Here is a 20344-nt window from a genome sequence, read left to right on the forward strand (position 1 = left end):
GGTCGCACTGGAAGTCTGTGGTGGAGCAGGGAATTGAATCCATGTGTCTCAAGTCCTAAGCTAGTAGCATAACTACCGGACTGTCCTGCCTCTCTCACAGCAGAGATTGGGAGTTGCTAGAAGCTGACCTATCCTGGAGAGAGCTAAGCCTATTGCATTGGGGAATTTTTTTTTTTTTTTTTTTTTCACACACAACAGGAACAGGAATTGTGAGTTGAAGGGAAGGAAGATGAACAACACCCACAATGTACCCTGCCCTGGACCCCCCACCTCTGCCACTGGGACACTGAAACGACAGGGAGGACAGCCACCCCCCTAAAGCTGTAAAATAAATGCTGCAACATTTTTTTTTATTTTATTATTAATATTCCAGCAGCAGCAGCACCCACGATGTGCTAGTTATTTGACAGACAGGTGAAGCCACAGACCTCCCGCCCACACACACGCACAGTGGCCACCATTTGCTCTCTTTAATGCAAATTAGCTGTAGTCCTTTGGGCTCCTTGCTAGTTTACATGTGTCTGAGCAAAGTTTGGACACCTCTGGGCTTGACTCTGTGAGTCAAGAGTAGCTCCATTGAAGTCAGTGAATGGATTTATACCGATGGCAATGTGATCATAATGAAGTACCCTGGTTCTGTGTGGCTTAGAGTTTGATTTGTGTTCAGTTTTCATGACCACAGCAATCGCTTTGATTTTTTTTGTATTTCATCCACGAGGGAGAGTGCTGGGTTTAGAAGTGTAAAAGATAAATCCAGTATTCTTCTTACAGTATGTTTTTCTGCTTAGTCCTGACTTTTTGTGTGCATCTAAACTTCAGCATATGCAACATTGTTAATTAATATAACAGTCTATGCTCAGTACCTCTCATTTGTTTTATCTGCATACTAAAAATAAAAATAAAGGCAGGAGAGAGAGAGAGGAGAATTTAATATCTGTCGCAGAATATTTTTACTTTCAGAATATATTAATTAGATGCAGCTCTTTTTAGCTCAAAAGCTCATGTAGGCTGCAAAAGAATAAAACAAGTTACAACTTTGGTTCTACTTTTTACCCCAGGCAAACTCACCATAATAGCTGCTGCAATTAAATTAGGATCTATACTTGCTTTTGGCAGCTTTCCAACTCATCTCTAGTTGAAACACTACTGTAATAGGATCTGAAACACGAATTGAAAGCAAATATTTTTTTCCAGTTCTACCTTTTCATCAGTACAATGTAAGAAATTGCATTCTTGTATCATGGAAAAGATACGTAACATTTGTTCCAATATCATTAAATGTATAAAAATCCCATCCTTAAACGTCCATTAAATGTCATTAACAATTTGTCTTTCCGACTACATTGCTTTGCTGATACTCCTGTGCTTTGCATCTCTGTGGCCTGGTAGAATGAAGTTTAATAGTATTTTTCAAAGCAAAAGTGTTATTTTTAGAAGGATGAAACTTACTACAGAGAAAACAAACAAAAAAACCCAAAACATCCCTTTGTTGCATGTGACAGTGATACAGGAAACAGAGTGTTTAGCCAGCGATAAGGACAAAGATTGAGGCCAAGGACCAAAATTTTCAAGAATGGGTGCCTACAGTTTTGCTTTTATATCCATATTTAAATACCTAAATCAGTGGCCTAATTTTCAGAAGGGCCCAGCACCCACCGGGTTCTGTTGACGTAAGTAGAATCTGTGGATGCGTGGTACTTTGAAAACCAGGATACTTAGTTAGGAGCCTAGCTGCAGGCACCATTTTGGCAAGTCTGGCTTGAATTCTTGACTGTTCATAAATCCTGGAGGTGCAATGCTGCAAACCTTTACTCATGCCAGTAGTCTTTACTCATGCAGATAGTCCCACTGACTGAGTAGCGCTGCTTGTGTGAGTAAAGGTTTCCAGGGTCAGGCCCCTTGGTCCTGACCAGTCATTGTCATTACAGGAGGATAGACTAGATGATCACAGTGGTCCATTCTGGCCTTGGAATGTATGAATTAAGGATCCCCTGTTACCTTTCTCAAGAGTATGCATATTAATGTTCATGTCCTGGTCAAATTTCAGTCTGGGTAATTACCTTCTAACAATCTAAAATTATCCGGTAATTTCAATAGGATGTGGCAGGAGATTTCGCAGCCCTTTCAGTGTGGGCCACATGTTAATAGAGAGATTGTCTTGTGGGCCACCTTCCAACCCACTAGTAATCATACAGCCCACTTCCTCTCCTATTCAGGAGCACATGTCATTCTTGTAGCATCTACAGCCAGACCTTGCATTGAAATCATTATTTTAAAATTATTTAATACACCATCAGCTATCTTTTAAGGAAACACATTCATCTGCAAACAAGGAGAACCAGCCTTCTATGACCAGTCAGGTCTCCACACTGCAAACATTCTGCAGACCACCAGTGGTCTATGCACCATGTTTCAGAAACTACTGGGAGGATATGGTATTTTTCACTTCTTGACCTTAAGCTGCAGATCACTGCTGTTTAACTGCTGTCAAAGTCAGACTCAGGACTCACAATTTGTCAGACCACTCTGTTTTAATAGCAAAGCGCTCTGCTAATACACCCAGATAATGTGAGTACCATGCAAGACACAAACTATCTTATTTATACAGATAAAAGGGCGCAAACTTAACAAGATAACAAAAGGAAGCAGAATCTGATAAGTTTACCTGGGCTAGACATGCATATCTTATTTCCTTACTAACTATTACCGCTGTCCTGTTAATGTCCCACCATTAGCTTAAGTGGACCCATTGTTTCGTACCTTAAGGTTTCTCTTCCTGACAACTATATTTCAACATTCCTTATTTCTGCTTAAAGGAACATACAGCATTTCTTTAATCCATTCTTATTTTTACAATATATTTCATTCTCCTTTCACACTGCCATATTTCAATATCTAAAGTGATGACAATATTTTAGAAATGAATGAGGAAATACTTGTTTGTCAGGCCAGATTCTCTGCAGGTTCCGTTAAAGTCAATGGAACTATACTAACTTAAATCAGCTGAGGAGCTTGCAGTATAGTTGATAAAAGGCTTTGGGATCCTTTTTGTTGCTGTAGAAATGTGATCTATCACCATGTACTGCTGATTGTTGTGAAAGCAATGCATTATTTTATAATGGACTCCCTGCTTAACCATGTTCTCTTTTCCTTTCCCCTTCAAATTAGATATTTATCTTTGAGAATAACATCTATTACTGTGCTCATGTGGGGAAACAAGCCATCCGAGTGGTCTCCACTGGAAAGGAAGGTGTTATTTTCAATGGCCTCAACGACTGGCTGTATGAAGGTAGGACACAATATTGAAGGCTGCAGTTAGTTATGAGTTTAAGCTCTAGATTTGCAGTACGGGGTAAAATTAGAAGTGAAACATTTGAGTTCTCAGGACTATGGCCCATTAGTTGGAAATTCAGCTGTTCCAACACTTATCTTAAGTGTTGAACTGGGAATAATGTGAGAGGATGTAAGAATTGTATTTTCCAGGGCTTCCCCCGGTTTAAGGGTGATAAATCACAGGGTGTTAATGAACAGAACTGTTTCATTATGTAATGGCGCCTGCAATAACTCAAGGTTTTCCATCAGAAGTGCTTATTTTTTAATCACAGTAAGTGGCAGACATGTGTGTTGGGGAGTGGGGGTTAAAGATGAGAAGTTAACAAAAAAACTCCTCTGATTTAAACTTCTAGAGCCAGGTGCTCTGGCCCTTTTGTACCAGACCAAGTAGCACAAAGAAGCTGGAAACTGTGCAGAACTCAGTAGCTGAGAATTTCCCTGGCATGGGAAAGTCCTCAGCTGGCACAGAACCAGTGTAGTTGACTCCTACTCCACATAATGGTCCCATAAGGGCAGGAGGGCCACAGCTAATACAATGTTGTGCACCTGCTATTCTCAGCTGGCAGATGTCCCCTTGTGTGCCACTGCTAGGTGGCATAGTGTAGAGCACTAGGCTATTCTACACTGTGTCAAAGCTAAGGAACTGGCCTCAAGAACCAGAAAACTAAAACCAGCCCTTGTGCAGTCATCACTCCCAAAGACTCAGGGCCCTGAATTATACACACACATCAGTGGAAGTGTTTGCTACCCATTTGTCATTGTTTTTGATGTTTAAATGTACGTTGAAGCTGAAATACTTATGCATCACAGAATACTTAATATTTTCCCTGTAATGAGACAAGATGGGTGAGGTAATAAATTGTATTGTCCCAAATTCTGTTGGTGAGAGAGACAAGCTTTCGAGCTTACACAGAGCTCTGTGTCTCTCTAATACCTGAAGATAAACATGGCTATAACGACACTGCATACAACATTTTCCCTGTAAAGCATTTTGCAGTTAGTCAGAGTGGCTGATGGGATGTTGCAAAATGCTAATTTAATCTAATTTTTGCTAAAGAGATGAGATTTCCTTGTTGTGACTCTGTAGGTCAAGTGTACATGTCAGTATCTCTGTTTTGCTGATAAACAGCATTTAGTACATAAGGTCTTCTCAGATTGTGCTGCATACAGGACATAATGCTGACAGAAAGAGTTTATCATGTCAGTGAACTCCAAGTGATCAAGCTAGCACACAGTGATGCTGATGTTATGCTGATACACATTTTTATTCAATTACTGGATTGCTCAGCTGATTTCTTAGATGACATTGACTTTCAGTTTTGTCCTTTGCAAAAAAAAATTTTCTTGTTAAAGCCATGTTAATTTATTGATTAAAATAAGTGATTCTGTGATCAAATACAATGTACATATACAGGGCCTGATTCTACAACCCTTTCACTGAATAGCACTTACAAAATAAGTAACCCCATTGAAAATGCTGCTCAGTGTGAGTAAGGGTTGCAGACTCAGGTCCACAGTATCCATTTATTTCTTGGTAATTTCATTGTTATATGATGATCATACTTAAGCCTTTTGTCTGTGATGCTAACAGTGTCACAGACTATGTGGCTGAAAACAGTTTACATTTGAATAAGAGTGACCAGTCCCCAGGAGCAGAGTAGAGAAGTGTCCAAAGCAAAACCCCAGATACAAACACCCCCTGTGTTTTGAGGTGGAGTTCAGAATCGGAGTTTTGCAGGATGGGCCTGTCTCTCTGGCCTAGCCCATAGGCCCCACACTCCTCAGGGAATTGTGAGCAGGAGAACCAGGGAGCAGAGAGCTCTATAAACCTTCGGAGCTCTGGATGGCCTCTGGTTCCTAGCTGGTCTCCATAAGTGAGCTCCCTTCCACATCACAGCATCCCCAGGCTTCCTAACTTGATTCCCAGACTTCCCATGAGCCTGATGTGGTCTCCACTGGGTTCTACAGATTTAAAAAGTCTGTAGGAGACAACGCTGGGACTGGAAGTAGGAATCAAGATATTGATTGTTGGGGAGCCGAGAACTGATGAGTGCGTGAAACCAAATGGACAGTAAGCAAGCAGGAGGGCTACAGGATCTGGTGTGGCGCTCAGGAGCCCTGTAGGCACACTGAATTTGGGGGGTGGGGAGTGGGAAGTCCAGAGGAACTTAGGAGCTCGGTAGTGCTAAAGGAATCACCAGGACCAGTGGAAGTTGGAGTCCAGGAATGAAATCCTGGCCCTATTGAAGTCAATGGGAGTTTTAACATCAGTTTCAGTGGAGCCAGGATTTACCCTAGCTGCCTGCTTTGTGCTGTTCTGTTATATCCCTGCTGATGGCGGCCACCTTCCCACTATTAATATGTGCTCTGCGGTGCTGCCTCTCTCTAATAATGAGCCAAACCAAAACCTTCAATCCAAACATGCCTGAATGGGAAGCAAATTGAAATCTGGGCAAAGATCTAATGTTTGCATCGCAGGATCATCTCTTAGTGCTCTGCCTTTTTCATGGGTTCCTATAGCAATGTCTCCCCCACCTCACCCTGATATTCATACCATCTTCATAGTTGTTTGTGCTGTTAACATCTGAGCAAGTTCTTGGGATGGATTCTGAACATATGCAAAGATCTCGCTCCATCTATGTAAATATATGCACCGTATAGTCAGAGAATGAGCTATAGTGAAGGCTGCAGTATTGGCCTAACGAATGAGAGTGTTCTCCTTTTCTCTTTTGTGTTCTTGTTGTCACTGATGTTTATGACCTCTGATAATGTTAGTAGCTGAGGCTCTACTGAGCAGTCATTTGGGTTATGGTTACAATTTATGACCTATTTAGTACCTACTCTGTAGTGATGCGGGACTCACTCCTGCAGCGCCTCCTGCTGGTCATCTCAGGAATTAGCTCTCCAGCCATTGGAGCACCCTCTGCAGGCCGGTGTCCCGCTACCGCTTGGCCCCCGTGTCCCTCCCAGACCCGGTGTCCCGTTATCTGGGGTGCAGCCCCCTGGCCGTACACCCCTCAGTCTCAGGGTGTCCCCTCCCCAGGAACCCCCACCCACTATCCCCACTTCGCCTCAGTCGGGGCTACTGCCAGTCCCCGTCTAGCCCCCGCTCCCTGGGGCAGACTGCAGTGTAAAAGCCACTCATCACTGGAAAGGAGGGTTTGGACCTGCTGCCTCTGGCTACCCATGGGCTGCCCCTGCAACACGGTACCTAATAGGCTTTACCGGCCCTGCAGCCTGGGGCTTTCCTAGGCCGGAGCTCCCCGGCTCCCTTGGCCTTTCCCCAGCCCTGCTCCACTCCAGATACCTAGTTAACCTCCCTGCAACCAGGCCCTTCTCTCTCTGAACACAGAGGCTGCTAAGCTCCTGGCTCCCAGCCTCTTATATAGGGCCAGTTGAGGCCTGATTGGGAGGTGGCCCAGCTGCGGCTGTTTTCCCAATCAGCCTAGTAGCTGCTTTCCTTGTCACAGCCCTCTCCCAGGGCCTGTAGTTCCCCGGATTCTCCTTCCCTTTTTTAAAGATGGGCACTATACTAGCCTTTTTCCAGTCATCCGCGACCTCCCCCGATTGCTGTGAGTTTTCAAAGATAATGGCCAATGTCTCTACAATCACATCCACTAACTCCTTTAGCACCCTTTAGCAGTGCATCCGGCCCCATGGACTTGTGCTCGTCCAGCTTTTCTAAATAGTCCCGAACCACTTCTTTCTCCACAGAGGGCTGGTCACCTCCTCCCCATACTGTGCTGCCCAGTGCAGCAGTCTGGGAGCTGACCTTGTTTTTGAAGACAGGGGCAAAAAAAGCATTGAGTACATTAGCTTTTTCCACACCCTCTGTCACTAGGTTGTCTCCCTCATTCAGTAAGGGGCTCACACTTTCCTTGACTTTCTTCTTGTTGCTAGCATACCTGAAGAAACCCTTCTTGTTACTCTTAACAACTCTTGCTAGCTGCAACTCCAAGTATGATTTGGCCTTCCTGATTTCACTCCTGCATGCCTGAGCTATATTTTTATACTCCTCCCTGGTCATTTGTCCAGTCTTCCACTTCTTGTAAGCTTCTTTTTTGTGTTTAAAATCAGCCAGGATTTCACTGTTAAGCCAAGCTGGTCGCCTGCCATATTTACTATTCTTTCTACACATCGGGATGGTTTTTTCCTGCAACCTCAATAAAGATTCTTTAAAATACAGCCAGCTCTCCTGGACTCCTTTCCCCCTCATGTTATTCTCCCAGGGGATCCTGCCCATCAGTTCCCCAAGGGAGTCAAAGTCTGCTTTTCTGAAGTCCAGGGTCCGTATTCTGCTGCTCTCCTTTCTTCCTTGTGTCAAGATCCTGGACTCAACCATCTCATGGTCACTGTCTCCCAGGTTCCCATCCACTTTTGCTTCCCCTACTTATTCTTCCTGGTTTGTGAGCAGCAGGTCTAGAAGAGCTCTGCCCCTAGTTGGTTCCTCCAGCACTTGCACCAGGAAATTGTCCCCTACACTTCCCAAAAACTTCCTGGCTTGTCTGTGCACCGCTGTATTGCTCTCCCAGCAGATATCAGGGTGATTAAAGTCTCCCATGAGAACCAGGGCCTGCGATCTAGTAACTTCTGTTAGTTGCTGAAAGAAAGCCTCGTGCACCTCATCCCCCTGGTCTAGTGGTCTATTGCAGACTCCCACCACGACATCACCACACACTTCTAAACTTAATCCAGGGATTCGCCGGTTTTTCTGCAGTTTCATACCAGAGCTCTGAGCAGTCATACTGCTCCCTTACATACAATGCAACTCCCCCACCTTTTCTGCCCTGCCTGTTCTTCCTGAACAGTTTATATCCATCCATGACAGTACTCCAGTCATGTGAGTTATCCCACCAAGTCTCTGTTATTCCAGTCACATCATAGTTCCTTGACTGTGCCAGGACTTCCAGTTCTCCCTGCTTGTTTCCCAGGCTTCTTGCATTTGTGTATAGGCATTTAAGATAACTCGCTGATTGTCCCGCTTTCTCAGTCTGATACAGGAATCCTCCCCTCTTGCACTCTCCTGCTCGTGCTTCCTCCCGGTATCCCATTTCCCCACTTACCTCAGGGCTTTGGTCTCCTTCCCCTGGTGAACCTAGTTTTAATCAGATGGGTTTGGTAAATCCGGAAGCAGAAGCAGCTTTAGAGTGGATTTGAAAGGTTTTTTTTTCGCCCTATAAAAATGCAGAAATTCATTGTGATTCACGTTAAGCATTTGCTTTTGTAAATCTGCCAAAGGGGAAAAACTTTCTTCAAGGTACTTATGCTGAACTGTTGACTCTTGATAATATAGTGAAAAACATTTCAAATCAATCAGAGCTGATGTAGAAGCTTAATCTACTTAGTGCATTTAGCTGGAAGGTTGTAGGCTGATACATAGATTACTATAACATGAAAGGCTAGATTAAGCATGGTTTTTATGAAGCTAAAATAAACATTTCTAGTGCTTTTGTATAGTCTGATATAACTTTATTCTGCCATGCTGCTTACATGTCTACTGTAAAAATTAAGTTATAGCATTGAAGAAAGAGAACAGATCCACGAAGTCATTCCAGGTATCTATGTTGGATGCCCATTAAGAGTCCTGGGGCTGTAAACAAGCCATGTATATAAATGAGTAACCACTATAGAATGGTGTAGTTTGTTATGCATGACCACCGTCTCTGTGTGTGTGTGTGCGTGTGTGTGTTAGAAACAGTGAAATTTAAAGATAATTTTTAAAATAAATAGAGGCATGATTGAAAGTGTTTTCTGTGAAATGGAGTGCTATTTTGACAAAAGCATTGTACACTTCCATAAAAAAATGTAGTGAATTTTAGAATGCATTGCACTCATGCATTTTGTTATAACACACTCTGACAGCAAAACCTAATATTTTCACCCACATTGTTATTAATGTCTTTTCATAACTGTCAAAATTCTGAACACCTGAAGATATTGTCCAGAGGTCTTGGTAAGTCAGGGGATGGGGGGTCATGAGACCTAGACTCTGTTCTTGGCTCAGATTACCTGTGTGACCTTGGAAAAGTCACAACCTCCTTGAACCTCTGTTTCCTCACTTGAAAACAGAGAGGTAAAAATATTTCACAACCTCACATGTTGTGAGGCTAAAAAATGCTTAATTGTTCTGAACTGCTGAGATACTGTGTTGCTAAGAACCATAGAAAGGCCTATGAATAAATACATGCCTACGCATTACTGCAGTACCTATAATGAACAGTTTGTGGTGTGTAAGTGCTTTAATTCAGACCCAGTATACAAAGCACTAGAGAAGTTACACTGAACAAAGAGTGTATCATAAAATCACTACCTTGCCTTCTTTAGCCAGTCTATAACCACAGTGTTCTCTAGAAGTTGGAGTCACTTTGTGCTCCTAGATGTGTTGCCTCCTACTGGTTGGAGAACATGAGGGGATTTAAAAGAGACAAGGTAATGTACCAACTTCTGTTGGTGGAAGGGACAAGCTTTCAAGCTTCATAGAGCTCTTCCTCGAGCCACTTTAAAACATAAACTTCATTCATTTGTTGGCCATGTTCTGCAAGAGTGGAGGCACGGATTTTATTTAGGCTCATATCTAGGTCTACTTTGTTTATATAACATCAAATTGAGCACTTCCTTTTTGATTTTTGTTTACATTTCCTTGGATATAAAAAGTAGCCCCTCACAAAGTGACAGAAGCTGCTTTGTGAGTTGATATATAGGGCAGCGTGACAGAGTATACCCGACCTTTGCGGCTCCACACAGGAAGCCCTGCAGTTCTACCATACCAGACCCAGGAAAGGACCAGTGAAGGTGGTTGTCCAAGCCTGCCTTAAGAAGGCAGCCAACAGATAAAAGGAGCTGTGGGACCTTAGCAGTTCAGTTCCTGGTGGGGACCAGAAGGGCGAAGAAGTGTGCTCCTCTCTGGGCCAACAGATCTCGTGGGACAACCAGGGTGTTTCTGGCTGCATTTGCTTAAGCCTGGTTTGCAGGGAGAGAGGACCAAAGTACCTTAGCCGTGAGGTAAGGATGAAGATAAATGGGCCAAGATAGGAGGAGGCCCAGGGAACTAGCAGCACCTAACTGAAATCGAGCAGTGCATAGCTGCTATTTATATGGTGCCAGTCACAGATAAAGTGGCATAAACCCCAGGTAGGAGACAGGCCTTATTTTGGAGACAGAATAAAGGGCAAAATTTAAAGGGCTGAAGACCCTAGTGAGGGCAAATAGGCTGTTATTTTTTTGGCCTCTTTAATATCCTGGAAGGGATTTATTCAGACTTTGTGACCCAGCCAGAGGCTCAAGCCATGGAAGACTCACTAAGGTCAGCTGGCAGCCTGCAGGTGGCACCAGGGACCAGATGAGGTCCACACTACCACACACAGCCACTAGGAGGTGCTCAAGAGGTGAGTGCTGCCCATTACATGCAGACTATGTGATTTTTATGGACCTTGTTTTCCATTGGGAAAAAAATAGATGTTGAGTTACTTCCCCATCTGGTGAGGCTGTCAAAGGGGATGATCAAGCAGCAGGTTGACCTGCGAGTCTGTCATCCAGAAACTGACATCCTCAAGTAGACAGATTTGTGTTGGCTCAACTTTAAAGCTAGCCCTGATTTTCTGGTTACAACACCATGATATTGGTGTTTGTCCTAATTGTGAGAAAGGGAGCACCATATCTGCGGCACTGGGCAGCAACAGCATCTTAAATATCAATCTCTTACAGACTTTTATTCAATAAAAGATATTTGTATCCACAATTTACAATTGAACCTCTGTTCTTTTGTTGAGCTTCACACAAAGCAAGTGTTGTTATATTTTATTTTTGTCTAGCAGGGTAGAGAGCCAAAAAAAAAAAAAGAAATGAAAAGAGATTATTTTACTCAGCAGTGACCTTTACATAGCCTCATAATCCACAGTTTCTCTGCATCGAATGTTATTGCTAGATACTGTAATGTGACTTTGCAGTGACACCTGGTGGGAGAGGCCAGGATGTCATCCTTATTAAGACTAAATATCTTATAACCGTACAAAAATTTGCTGCAAGGTATTGTAAAATAGTCCCAGTATCTGCCCTCAGATACTTCTATGCAGTCCCCCCTGAACTCATGGCAACTGCATATACACAGCTGCTGGCAGAATCTTGCCCGTGTAATTATGCATCCTTTCCTGACTTTAAAAAGACAATGCAGGATGTAATTATGAAAAGTCTTCCTCCATAATTTAATCAACACCTTGCAAAAATTAGAGAGTATATTAAATCATGTATTGTTATATTAGAGCTGCAGAGCTTCACAGTATCTGCCAAGTCATATAGTGTTTACTTTGAGCAGCATCTTTTATGCTTTTAGTATTTTAAGTACCTGAAGTAGATATATTTCCCTTCTTAGTATAGACTGGTGTCAAATGAAGTATTAATACAGGAGTCTTGTAAGGTCTTGACATTGACCGCATGATAGATACAGGAATGTTATTAGAGTCTGCTGAAAATATTATCTTGATTTGTCTGTTTCTATGATTTTTAACTTTATAATATTAGAACTGTGAGTCCCTCTTACCTGAAACTGAGAACTTTCACAGTCAGTTTATGCATGAAGTTGAAGAAGAGTCAAGCACGATGACAGCTGTAAGTGAATTACTCTTAAATTCCTGCTAGGTGTCACCAGAGAAAGAAAACGGACACTGTAATATTTCACACTAAAAGGTAAACCATAGCCAATAAATAGTAACCACACAGTGTGATGGGGCAGGTGAAGGAAGAATTAGCCTGAGACATCTCTGATGAATTATTCTCCAAAGGAGTGTCTGTCAAATGTGTGTGAACCTTAATAGCCAGGGCTCCAGAGACCAGGCGAATGTGGGAATATCAAATGGAGCAAGATAATCCATTTTGAGAATGCATGCTAAGAGTCATTGGTTCCACAAGGGCAATGAATGGCAAGATTTTTGAATATCTTAATTTCTTTACTCACCCAGAGAACTCTTCACCGTGGGAGATGTTGAAATTCCACAGATCTTCCTCTAGCATAAGGAGGAAACCATGACACTGGGCCCTTTGAGTATGTGCTTGAAGGTACCCCCAGTATGCCACAGAGTATGTGACACACCAGGAAATCACCAGATTGCAAGAGATTTGATACCTAATGAACGGGGATGTTTTGTCATGCTGTCTTAATAATGTCAATTTAGTTCCAGGGGAGTTGCAAAGAATTCAGCCCATACTGTTTTATAGCTGGTTATTGAGTGGCTGACTGTTGGGGCATGGCCGGGGGCCTACATTTTCTATCCTTCTCTATGGTAGCAAAAATATAGCACTGCTGGAATGATATTCTCGGAAAGCTTAAATACAAAGTTTCCCCATGTTGTATGGGGGCATTATTCAGGCATTGTCAGATACATACCCATCATTAGGTTTATGTCACTACAGCAACAATTTAGCACTTGGGGCAGATTACTCACATTTACTAGGATCCTACTCATCAGTTGAATTACTTGTAGGGTAAGGTACTAGTGAATGTGAAAGAGGATTTCAGTGGCCCTGGCTGTAACAACAAGGTGGGAATGGCAGATTAGTTCTCACCTCAAGCACAGGTTTGAGGTGGGTACCTCCTACTGTAAAGAATTCGGTTTCAGGGAAGATTGATCAGATTTGGGACAATCTTCCCAAAGCATCATGCACCGTACTATTACTGGAGGGAAAAGGCAACTCAGTCTTCACAAATCAAATTTCATCCAGTCATGCAGTCAAAGGTTCTTGATGCATCGGAAGTTCCTTGTTCAGTTTGATGCATGGGGTAAACTTCAGCTGTCAAGGTGAGTTATGCATTATAGATTGCATCAGATAGATGGATGGGCTCCTTGTTGTTCTCAGCTGGTTAAAGCCAGTGAAGGCTGTTTGGCCCATTTACCAGTCCAGACTGTGAATGCCTGCATGGAAAACAGAAAGCTCCTGAAGAATTTTAAACATGCTATTACCTGGTCCTTCCTCAAAAAATAGCACTGGGCAGCAACAGCCTTACCATCTTCAGCCCTTTTCTGGGGAAGGTCATTTGGAAAGTGGTTGCTTGCCAGCTCAAGCTCTAACTGTCACCCTCAAATTTTTTGGATTCCCATCATTTGGGCTTCAAGAGTGACTTTTGGAATGAAAATTGCATTATTTGCCATTCAGTGATCTCCTCAGGGCATGGACAGACACCAGACGTCCATGCTGATATCACTAGATCTGTCTGCAGACATTAGTGCTGCCAGTAAAGAAGTATTCAACTAATGAACCTAGTGAAGAGTATTGCTTTGGGATAGCTCGCTCCTTCCTTTCATTGAGGTCTCAGAGACTAGGGCTTTGCCTCCAAAAGAACCCCAAGCTGTAGAAACTCTGATGTCAGCATTATGCTAATCACCTTTTCTATTTTACTTTATTGTCCTAGCATGGGACAGAGATAAGGACCGATTGAAACCCATCTGACTTAGACTCAGTCCAGATATGGCAGAAGCTTTGCTGGACTTGCAATGACAAAGTTTGTGCAATGAACTGAGGGTGTTTTCTCACGGGGCGTGCCACTGTAGTTAAGGTTGACGAGACTTTTCTGTTTAAAGGATGTCTTTTCTCAGTGCTCTAAAATCTGTGTGGATACTCAGATTGCCTTGGGATTCAGTGTTCCTCATGGGAGTGTGGGGTATGGGTAGGAGATCCAAATGTGAGGTAATTTAACCAAGGGATTCCTGAGATAAAGCCCTCCAAATAAACAGCTTTTCTAAGGGTATATTCTGTCAGTGTTCTTTTGCCTAGACCTAGAGATCCAGCCATGGCCCTGAACCTGGCACAAGGGTCTCACTCGCTTGAGGGTTACCTCCAGAGAGTGCATAGCACCCACTGGCCCTTTGGGGGAGCAAAATTCAGACCAGTATTAGAAATGACTTTGACTCTCCTGCTAGACTCTTGAGTAAGGGTCAGCCAAATAGGTCACACGTAGAGCGAGGCTAAGAGGATTTGTAGGTGGAAAGCTTGCACTGCAGGTGGGTAGCTCAGAAGAATAAGCAGTAAGCCTTTGATTCTGAACTCACCCAGCCAGTGACAATTTGAGACTCACCTTGGGCAGAAATCTGGGAAAGGTTGGAAGGCATATTGCTAAAATCTGTCAGGGATTTTTTGGGGGGGTGGAAGAGGCAGGTGAATGTAATCAAAGTATTTTTGTACAAAAAAAAATAGATATGCAAATACTCGCTTTCAAGGGAGGGGCATTTTTGAGGGTGAGGAGTGGGGGAATAGGGGTGAAAGGGGTTTGGGTTGCATCCAGGGGAGGGGGGATAAATGGGGCTGGATGGTGTGGGAGGTCAGAGGCATTGGTGGCTCAGGGGAGGAACATTGGGAAGGAAACCTGGGAGGAGTGGCAGAGGGGCTGGAGGCGCATTCTCAGCTCCACATTCTCCCCTTCTGTGTGAGCCAGTATCTGGGACCCCTCTGGGGAATCTGAGTCCCACTCCCTGTTTCCCCTCAAGTGACCTGGGATATGGGGGTGTTTTACCTCTCTTGGGGTTTCTGAGCCCTGCTCCTGGCCCCTCCATGCCCCCCTCCTGTAAGTCACATTCTTTACTCCCCCATGTGAGCTAGGATCTGGGCCTAAGGGAGCATCTGAATTGTGAATGTTGTGTCAGTAGCAGGGTACTAGGATCTTCTTGCCATGGGTATTGTCAGTAGTGAGGTGGAATGTGAGAGCAGTCTGTGGATTTAGCAGTGGGTGCAGAAAGTTTAGATTTTGGTGGCATACAATGTTCAAGTGTGAAGGGGTTGTAAAAGGGTATGAAGTGGTTGTTAAATTCCAGAAGTGGTATCTGTTGAGCGAGTAGGCTCGGTGTTAGAGCGTACGGCAGGTGCAGGTAGTGCCTGTCCATTACAGTGAAAAGGCAGAGTGGGATTGTGTGTGTTATGGGTGTATTCGATTAAGGTTGTGTGGCCATTTACCTGACCTCTGTATTTCCTTGTTTTCAGACGTTTGAGTTTTGCTAAACTCAGTGTTCTGGAAGGGCAAGAGCTGTCACTTTCTTAACGCTGCATTAATGAAGTTTTTGCCATTTAATTATCTGAATGGTTTGCAGTCTTGGGATTTTATTGGTTTCTGCTCTGTCTCTGGACATTGCAAGAACAGCGTTAGCCAGGAATGATGTCCTTCATCTTTGACTGGCCAAAAGATTGTGGTCATTGCTCTTGGGTACAAGCCTTCGCATGTTAATCTATGCCTTTGTCATCTTAAAGTTGGACTATTGCAACAACTCTACCGTTGAATACCCTCCAAGTCTACTCTGAGTTTGTGACTATCCACTTTTGTGGCAGATTAAACCAAGGTCATTTTACACTTCTACAGCATACATTCTGCTGGATACTGGTTCACTCCTGGATGAAATTAAAGGTCACAACTTAAATGGGCTGAACTCCAGCTGTCTCAGAGACTGCCTTCCACTGTACCCAGTTATGACAACTAATTTGGAGGCCGTGTTTTGGCTAGATTCCTCTTGAGTGCAGCTCAAGGGAATGAGGGCAGGTTATTGTCGGGAACAGACCCTCCTGCCTGGAATTCTGTCCCTCCAGAAAGAGTCTATGTCTCAGCTTGGCTGCATTCAAGGTGAGATTTAAAATGAATCTTTCCAATTGCACTCTCCTAGTCAATTGTCTAGATGTTACCCTCCCTCTTGGGGCTCTTCAAGGAAAATAAGTTAGCTACTGCAGAAAGGCCCGGAGTAGGTGCTCTTCATTCTCATGATATTTGGCTCTTCATAAATGGTTTATACTGCGCCTAGGTATCACAGTGATAGGAGCGTTGTAAGTATTTGCAGCAATAACAGAAATAGTATCAGCATATACTGCTGCTGCTATCCAGAAGTGCCAGTATTTTGACGTTTTAAAGCAAACATAGCATCGACTGCTTTAGTTGCTGCAATTTAAGAGAAAGTCTGTTTAGCTGTTTGATTAAGCAGGTCACTGAACTTGTTATGGACATCCCGGGTATTAAAATAGGATGTATCATGTCACGTACAAGAGGCTGAATTCTTCCTAGATATGTCAGTTTAAATCTAGAGTAACTCCACTGACTTCAGTGGATTTAATGTGGATTTACAATGGTGTAACTGAGCACAGAATTTAACCCCCAAACCCTGATCAAGTCTCTTCTCCCTTGCAGTAGTATTACATTGTAACTTTAGTGGAGTTAGCTCCTGGTTTACACAAGGGTAAAGGAGAATCAAATGCATCGTGTTTGCAAATAACTAACCCAAGTAGATAACCATTGCGATGCTTAAATGAATTAAAAATATTCCCCAATATATGGTATTTAGAATAATCTCTGAAGGGTGAAAAATATACCTACATGTAGGTATTTGAAGTTAGTTAACATCTCATACAGTCAGAGAAGAATATTCCTGAAAAATGTAATGTTTAATGTTGCACAATATGACTATTTTGGGTTTCAGTTTGATTTTAATCTCTTTCTAATGTCACTTGTATTAGCCCCAGGTTGAATACAGTACTCGACATTTCTGATGATACTTTTATTTTTGATTAAAGAAATACTATACTAGCACATTTAAATATTACCGGCTAGATTTACTGGCTGCCATACTGGTCTAAGTCTGGAGTAACTCCATTGAAGTCAGTAGATTTCCTCTGGATTTACACCAGTGTAACTACAACAGAATTTTGTTCAAGTGTAATATTTATGCTCTCCGTTCACTATAGCCATAGCTGCACGGGCTATGTTTTAAACTTAGACATTATTTCTAGAAAAAGATGTATGACTGTTACATGCCACCTTGTGGTAAACTCACATAATTTTAGGAGTTTCATTTTCCCCCCTGTAATGTCAAATATTTGATCTGAAGATGCTTGTAATAAAGCAGAATAACAATCGTATCCAGACTGGACCATAAATTTGTTTGTGTTTTAATAATACATGTGTGGCACTATAAACATACAACATTTACATTGAAAAATGCTTTCCACTTATGATTTTTTTTCTGCATATTGATTTTTTTAACAAACTTTGATCCAAGCCCCTCTGCAGGAGTTTGTGGGTGAAATACACATTTGTCATGTTAGCTATGGAATAAATAAAATTGAGGCATTTCTATGTATAGAAAACTATTTCGGGTTATTTTAGAAGGTGTTATGGCTTCCTCCCTGCAATTAGACTCATGACAACTCAGAGGATTACAAACAGAGGGTAAAAGTAAAAATAAATGTATCCAAATTAAAACAGGTGAAGACTACATGTGAGAGTAGGAAAATTTTGCTGAGGAGGGTGAAATTCACCAGAGAATTGACCTGCTCATTTCTATTGTAATGTCTGTAAAATCAAAAAAGCATCCAGAAATTATGATTGAAGTTGAAGAAAAAATCTATCAGCCCAAGGTTATGGAATTTGGACACACTATCCTTGCTATCTAAAAACAACAATGTAGGGCTTAAAGAGCTACATCTTGAAGTCCCCAGTATCAAGCTAAAACATTCACAGGTCACAAAGGTTCTTTGAGTGGAAAGCCGGAGGTGGCAGTGACCTGTGAAATGTAAAAGGCAAAGTTACTATCGTATGTCGTCTTGGGATCAGGTGTGGTCCTGCAAAGTTGACTCTTTCCTCCTGCTGTGCTAAACTCCTAAACTTCCAACCATACTCTGCTGTGCTCTAAAATACAGAACAGTAGAGGCATTGAGGTGACTGAGAAGCTTGGATGTTATAGAGAATGTATATTATTCAAAGTGATCTGTACCAAAAACCACATGGAATTATTTGTTTCTATAGTGACTATAAAGTGACATTAACCAGGAGATGGAGGTGACTCTGTACCCTTTACCTACAACCAGCAAAACTGTTCAGGGTGCATGGATTGAAGCAGGCCCTTTCACTGATACACCAGCAATAAATAACAGATAAAGCATCCAGAGATTATGTCCCCATCAATGCTCAATTAGGTTTATATTGCCATAAGTAACTACCATATGGCATAGCTTCCACACCAGCTGTTTTCCAGTCATCAGTGGATATTAGTCTACAAAGGACACTTGTGCAAAGTTATGTCAATGTTTAACAGTGATTAGAAAAAAGGAGAGAACTGACGCATTTCGGAGGCTGTCTTAAAACACGTAGATTAGTATCCAATATAAGGCCAGATGTGGTCTGACTGCAGTGTACCATTCTGGGGACACTGAGTAGCTGTGAATCCATTTGAACTGGCTGGTTACACTGGGTTTATGGTTGTTTTGTGTCACAAGATTGGTAACTGGAATGTAGTCCAAGAAGTCCACAGCCATATTTTTCAACTCACAAACCCACCATCCATCACGTTGATTTGCTGTGAATGCTGAGGGAATCCATCCAGCACTACCATCAGTGGAAGCTGATGTAAAAGGTTCTGCCCTAAAATACGTGTAAAAGCTGCAGCCATTGCTTGGACATTTTAAATTACCACTGAAATATATTTTTACTGCATCCACAATGGTAAACCTCTGAACAGACTGAAATCTGAAAGGAGTTTTCACACACCAGCTTTTATTGTCCACTGATGTAGAGCCAGCACAGCAGCTCCCAGAGTCAAGTGACATTGATGCTTGTTAAGCCAATGCTGAAATGTCTACAGGCAGTCTCCAGCAGGAGACCACTAGAACCAAGGAAGAAGCCTCCTGTCCCCATACCCACCATCTAGGGTGACCAGATGTCCCGATTTTACAGGGACAGTCCCGATTTTGGAGACTTTTTCTTATATAGGCTCCTATTACCCGCCAGCCCCTGTCCCGATTTTTTACACTTGCTGTCTGGTCACCGTATCACCACCAGAGCCGACCTGATTCCCCGCTCTGGAGGTACTGCTCTGACTCTGCTTGGAAGTGGAATGGGGGCTATGCTGCCACTCCTGCCACATGTCCTCTCTGCTGCAGTGGTGGCCCCGGGGCCCCAGATAGAGTGTGAGTAGGGCCCAGGTTCCTTTAATCCAGTCCTGCAGTGTGAGGTCTTAGTGCACTGTGGCCAGTTACGCTTCCTGCTCATTCAGTCTGGTTCTCTCTCATGCTGACCAACCTGGAGATCACTCTCTCCTCACCACACCCATTTCAGCAAAATTATGCACAGGCTAAGCAAGAGGTTTTAGCTTCTTTTTCTTTTCTTTTTTTTTTTTTGTAATATGGCTGGAAATTTAGCGTCCATTCTTCTCTGGCGCACTGTTATGCGTAAGGCATAAAACAATGTCTAGCTCTATATTGTTTTGGTCTAGTAGAGTGCAGTGCTGCCGACAGTGCCACTCCATGCTTGTGTAAATGCAGTTAGCCACAATGAATGCAGCTACATCCACCAAATGATTTCCTCTCACCCTGTGCTCATCGGCCTATATAAGGTAAATATGCAACAGGTGCCGCTAAAGTTCTAGCATGCATGATCTATCACTATTCTGTTAGCAGCAGCATATTTCCGTCAGTGTGATTGTCATGCCTGGGAGTAAATGTGTCAGAGAAGAAAATGGACACAAAGTTCATGAGTTATGGTCCTGTTTATATTTCCAGCCCAGGGCAAAAGTGTGTAGTATGATCGAATGCCACTGCAGCTTTGTTTGACATGTATACATTCAGCAGGGTATTAAAAGCTCACTACAGCGTAACAGCTTCATCACATCTCAGACCATATTTCTATTCACAAAATGCACTGTGCAGAGGGCACTGCTGGGTTTTTTTCTTCTTATGCTAATTAAGTTCCTTGTTCAGTGTTAGAAGAAAGTGGCTCCTTCTGCGATTATTTTTTTACTGTAATCATGTTAGAGGATGGGGCCCAGAACTCCGGGCCAGACAGAAGGCTCAGAGAAGCAGAGTCCTGGACACAGAGCAGGGGACAGTCATGGAGACCTCAGTCCAAGGCAGGGGAAGGGGAAAGGAACAGTGCTTGGGACCACTGGGGAGAGAACCTCAGCAATTGCCTAAAGAGAGGCAGAGTCTTGGTTTTTGAGCTCAAAGGGTTGCAATTGTGTTTATACCAGGGAATCTGAATTAAGTCAGCACAGCCTGA

General features: G+C 42.9%; 1 protein-coding gene across 44 annotated transcripts in view; it reads left to right on the top strand.

Annotated features, from left to right (window-relative positions):
• The window catches only part of DPP6 (dipeptidyl peptidase like 6), a 714691-nt gene that overhangs the window by 571284 nt on the left and 123063 nt on the right, over nt 1-20344 (top strand). For all 44 annotated transcript variants that reach the window (XM_039524563.1, XM_039524587.1, XM_039524562.1 and 41 more), the window contains one exon: nt 3169-3289. In XM_039524563.1, the coding sequence (XP_039380497.1) occupies nt 3169-3289 (121 nt within the window). The remainder of the gene's footprint in view (nt 1-3168; nt 3290-20344) is intronic.

The sequence above is a fragment of the Mauremys reevesii genome, linkage group 2, assembly GCF_016161935.1.
Source record: "Mauremys reevesii isolate NIE-2019 linkage group 2, ASM1616193v1, whole genome shotgun sequence".
Classification (NCBI taxonomy): Eukaryota; Metazoa; Chordata; order Testudines; family Geoemydidae; genus Mauremys; species Mauremys reevesii.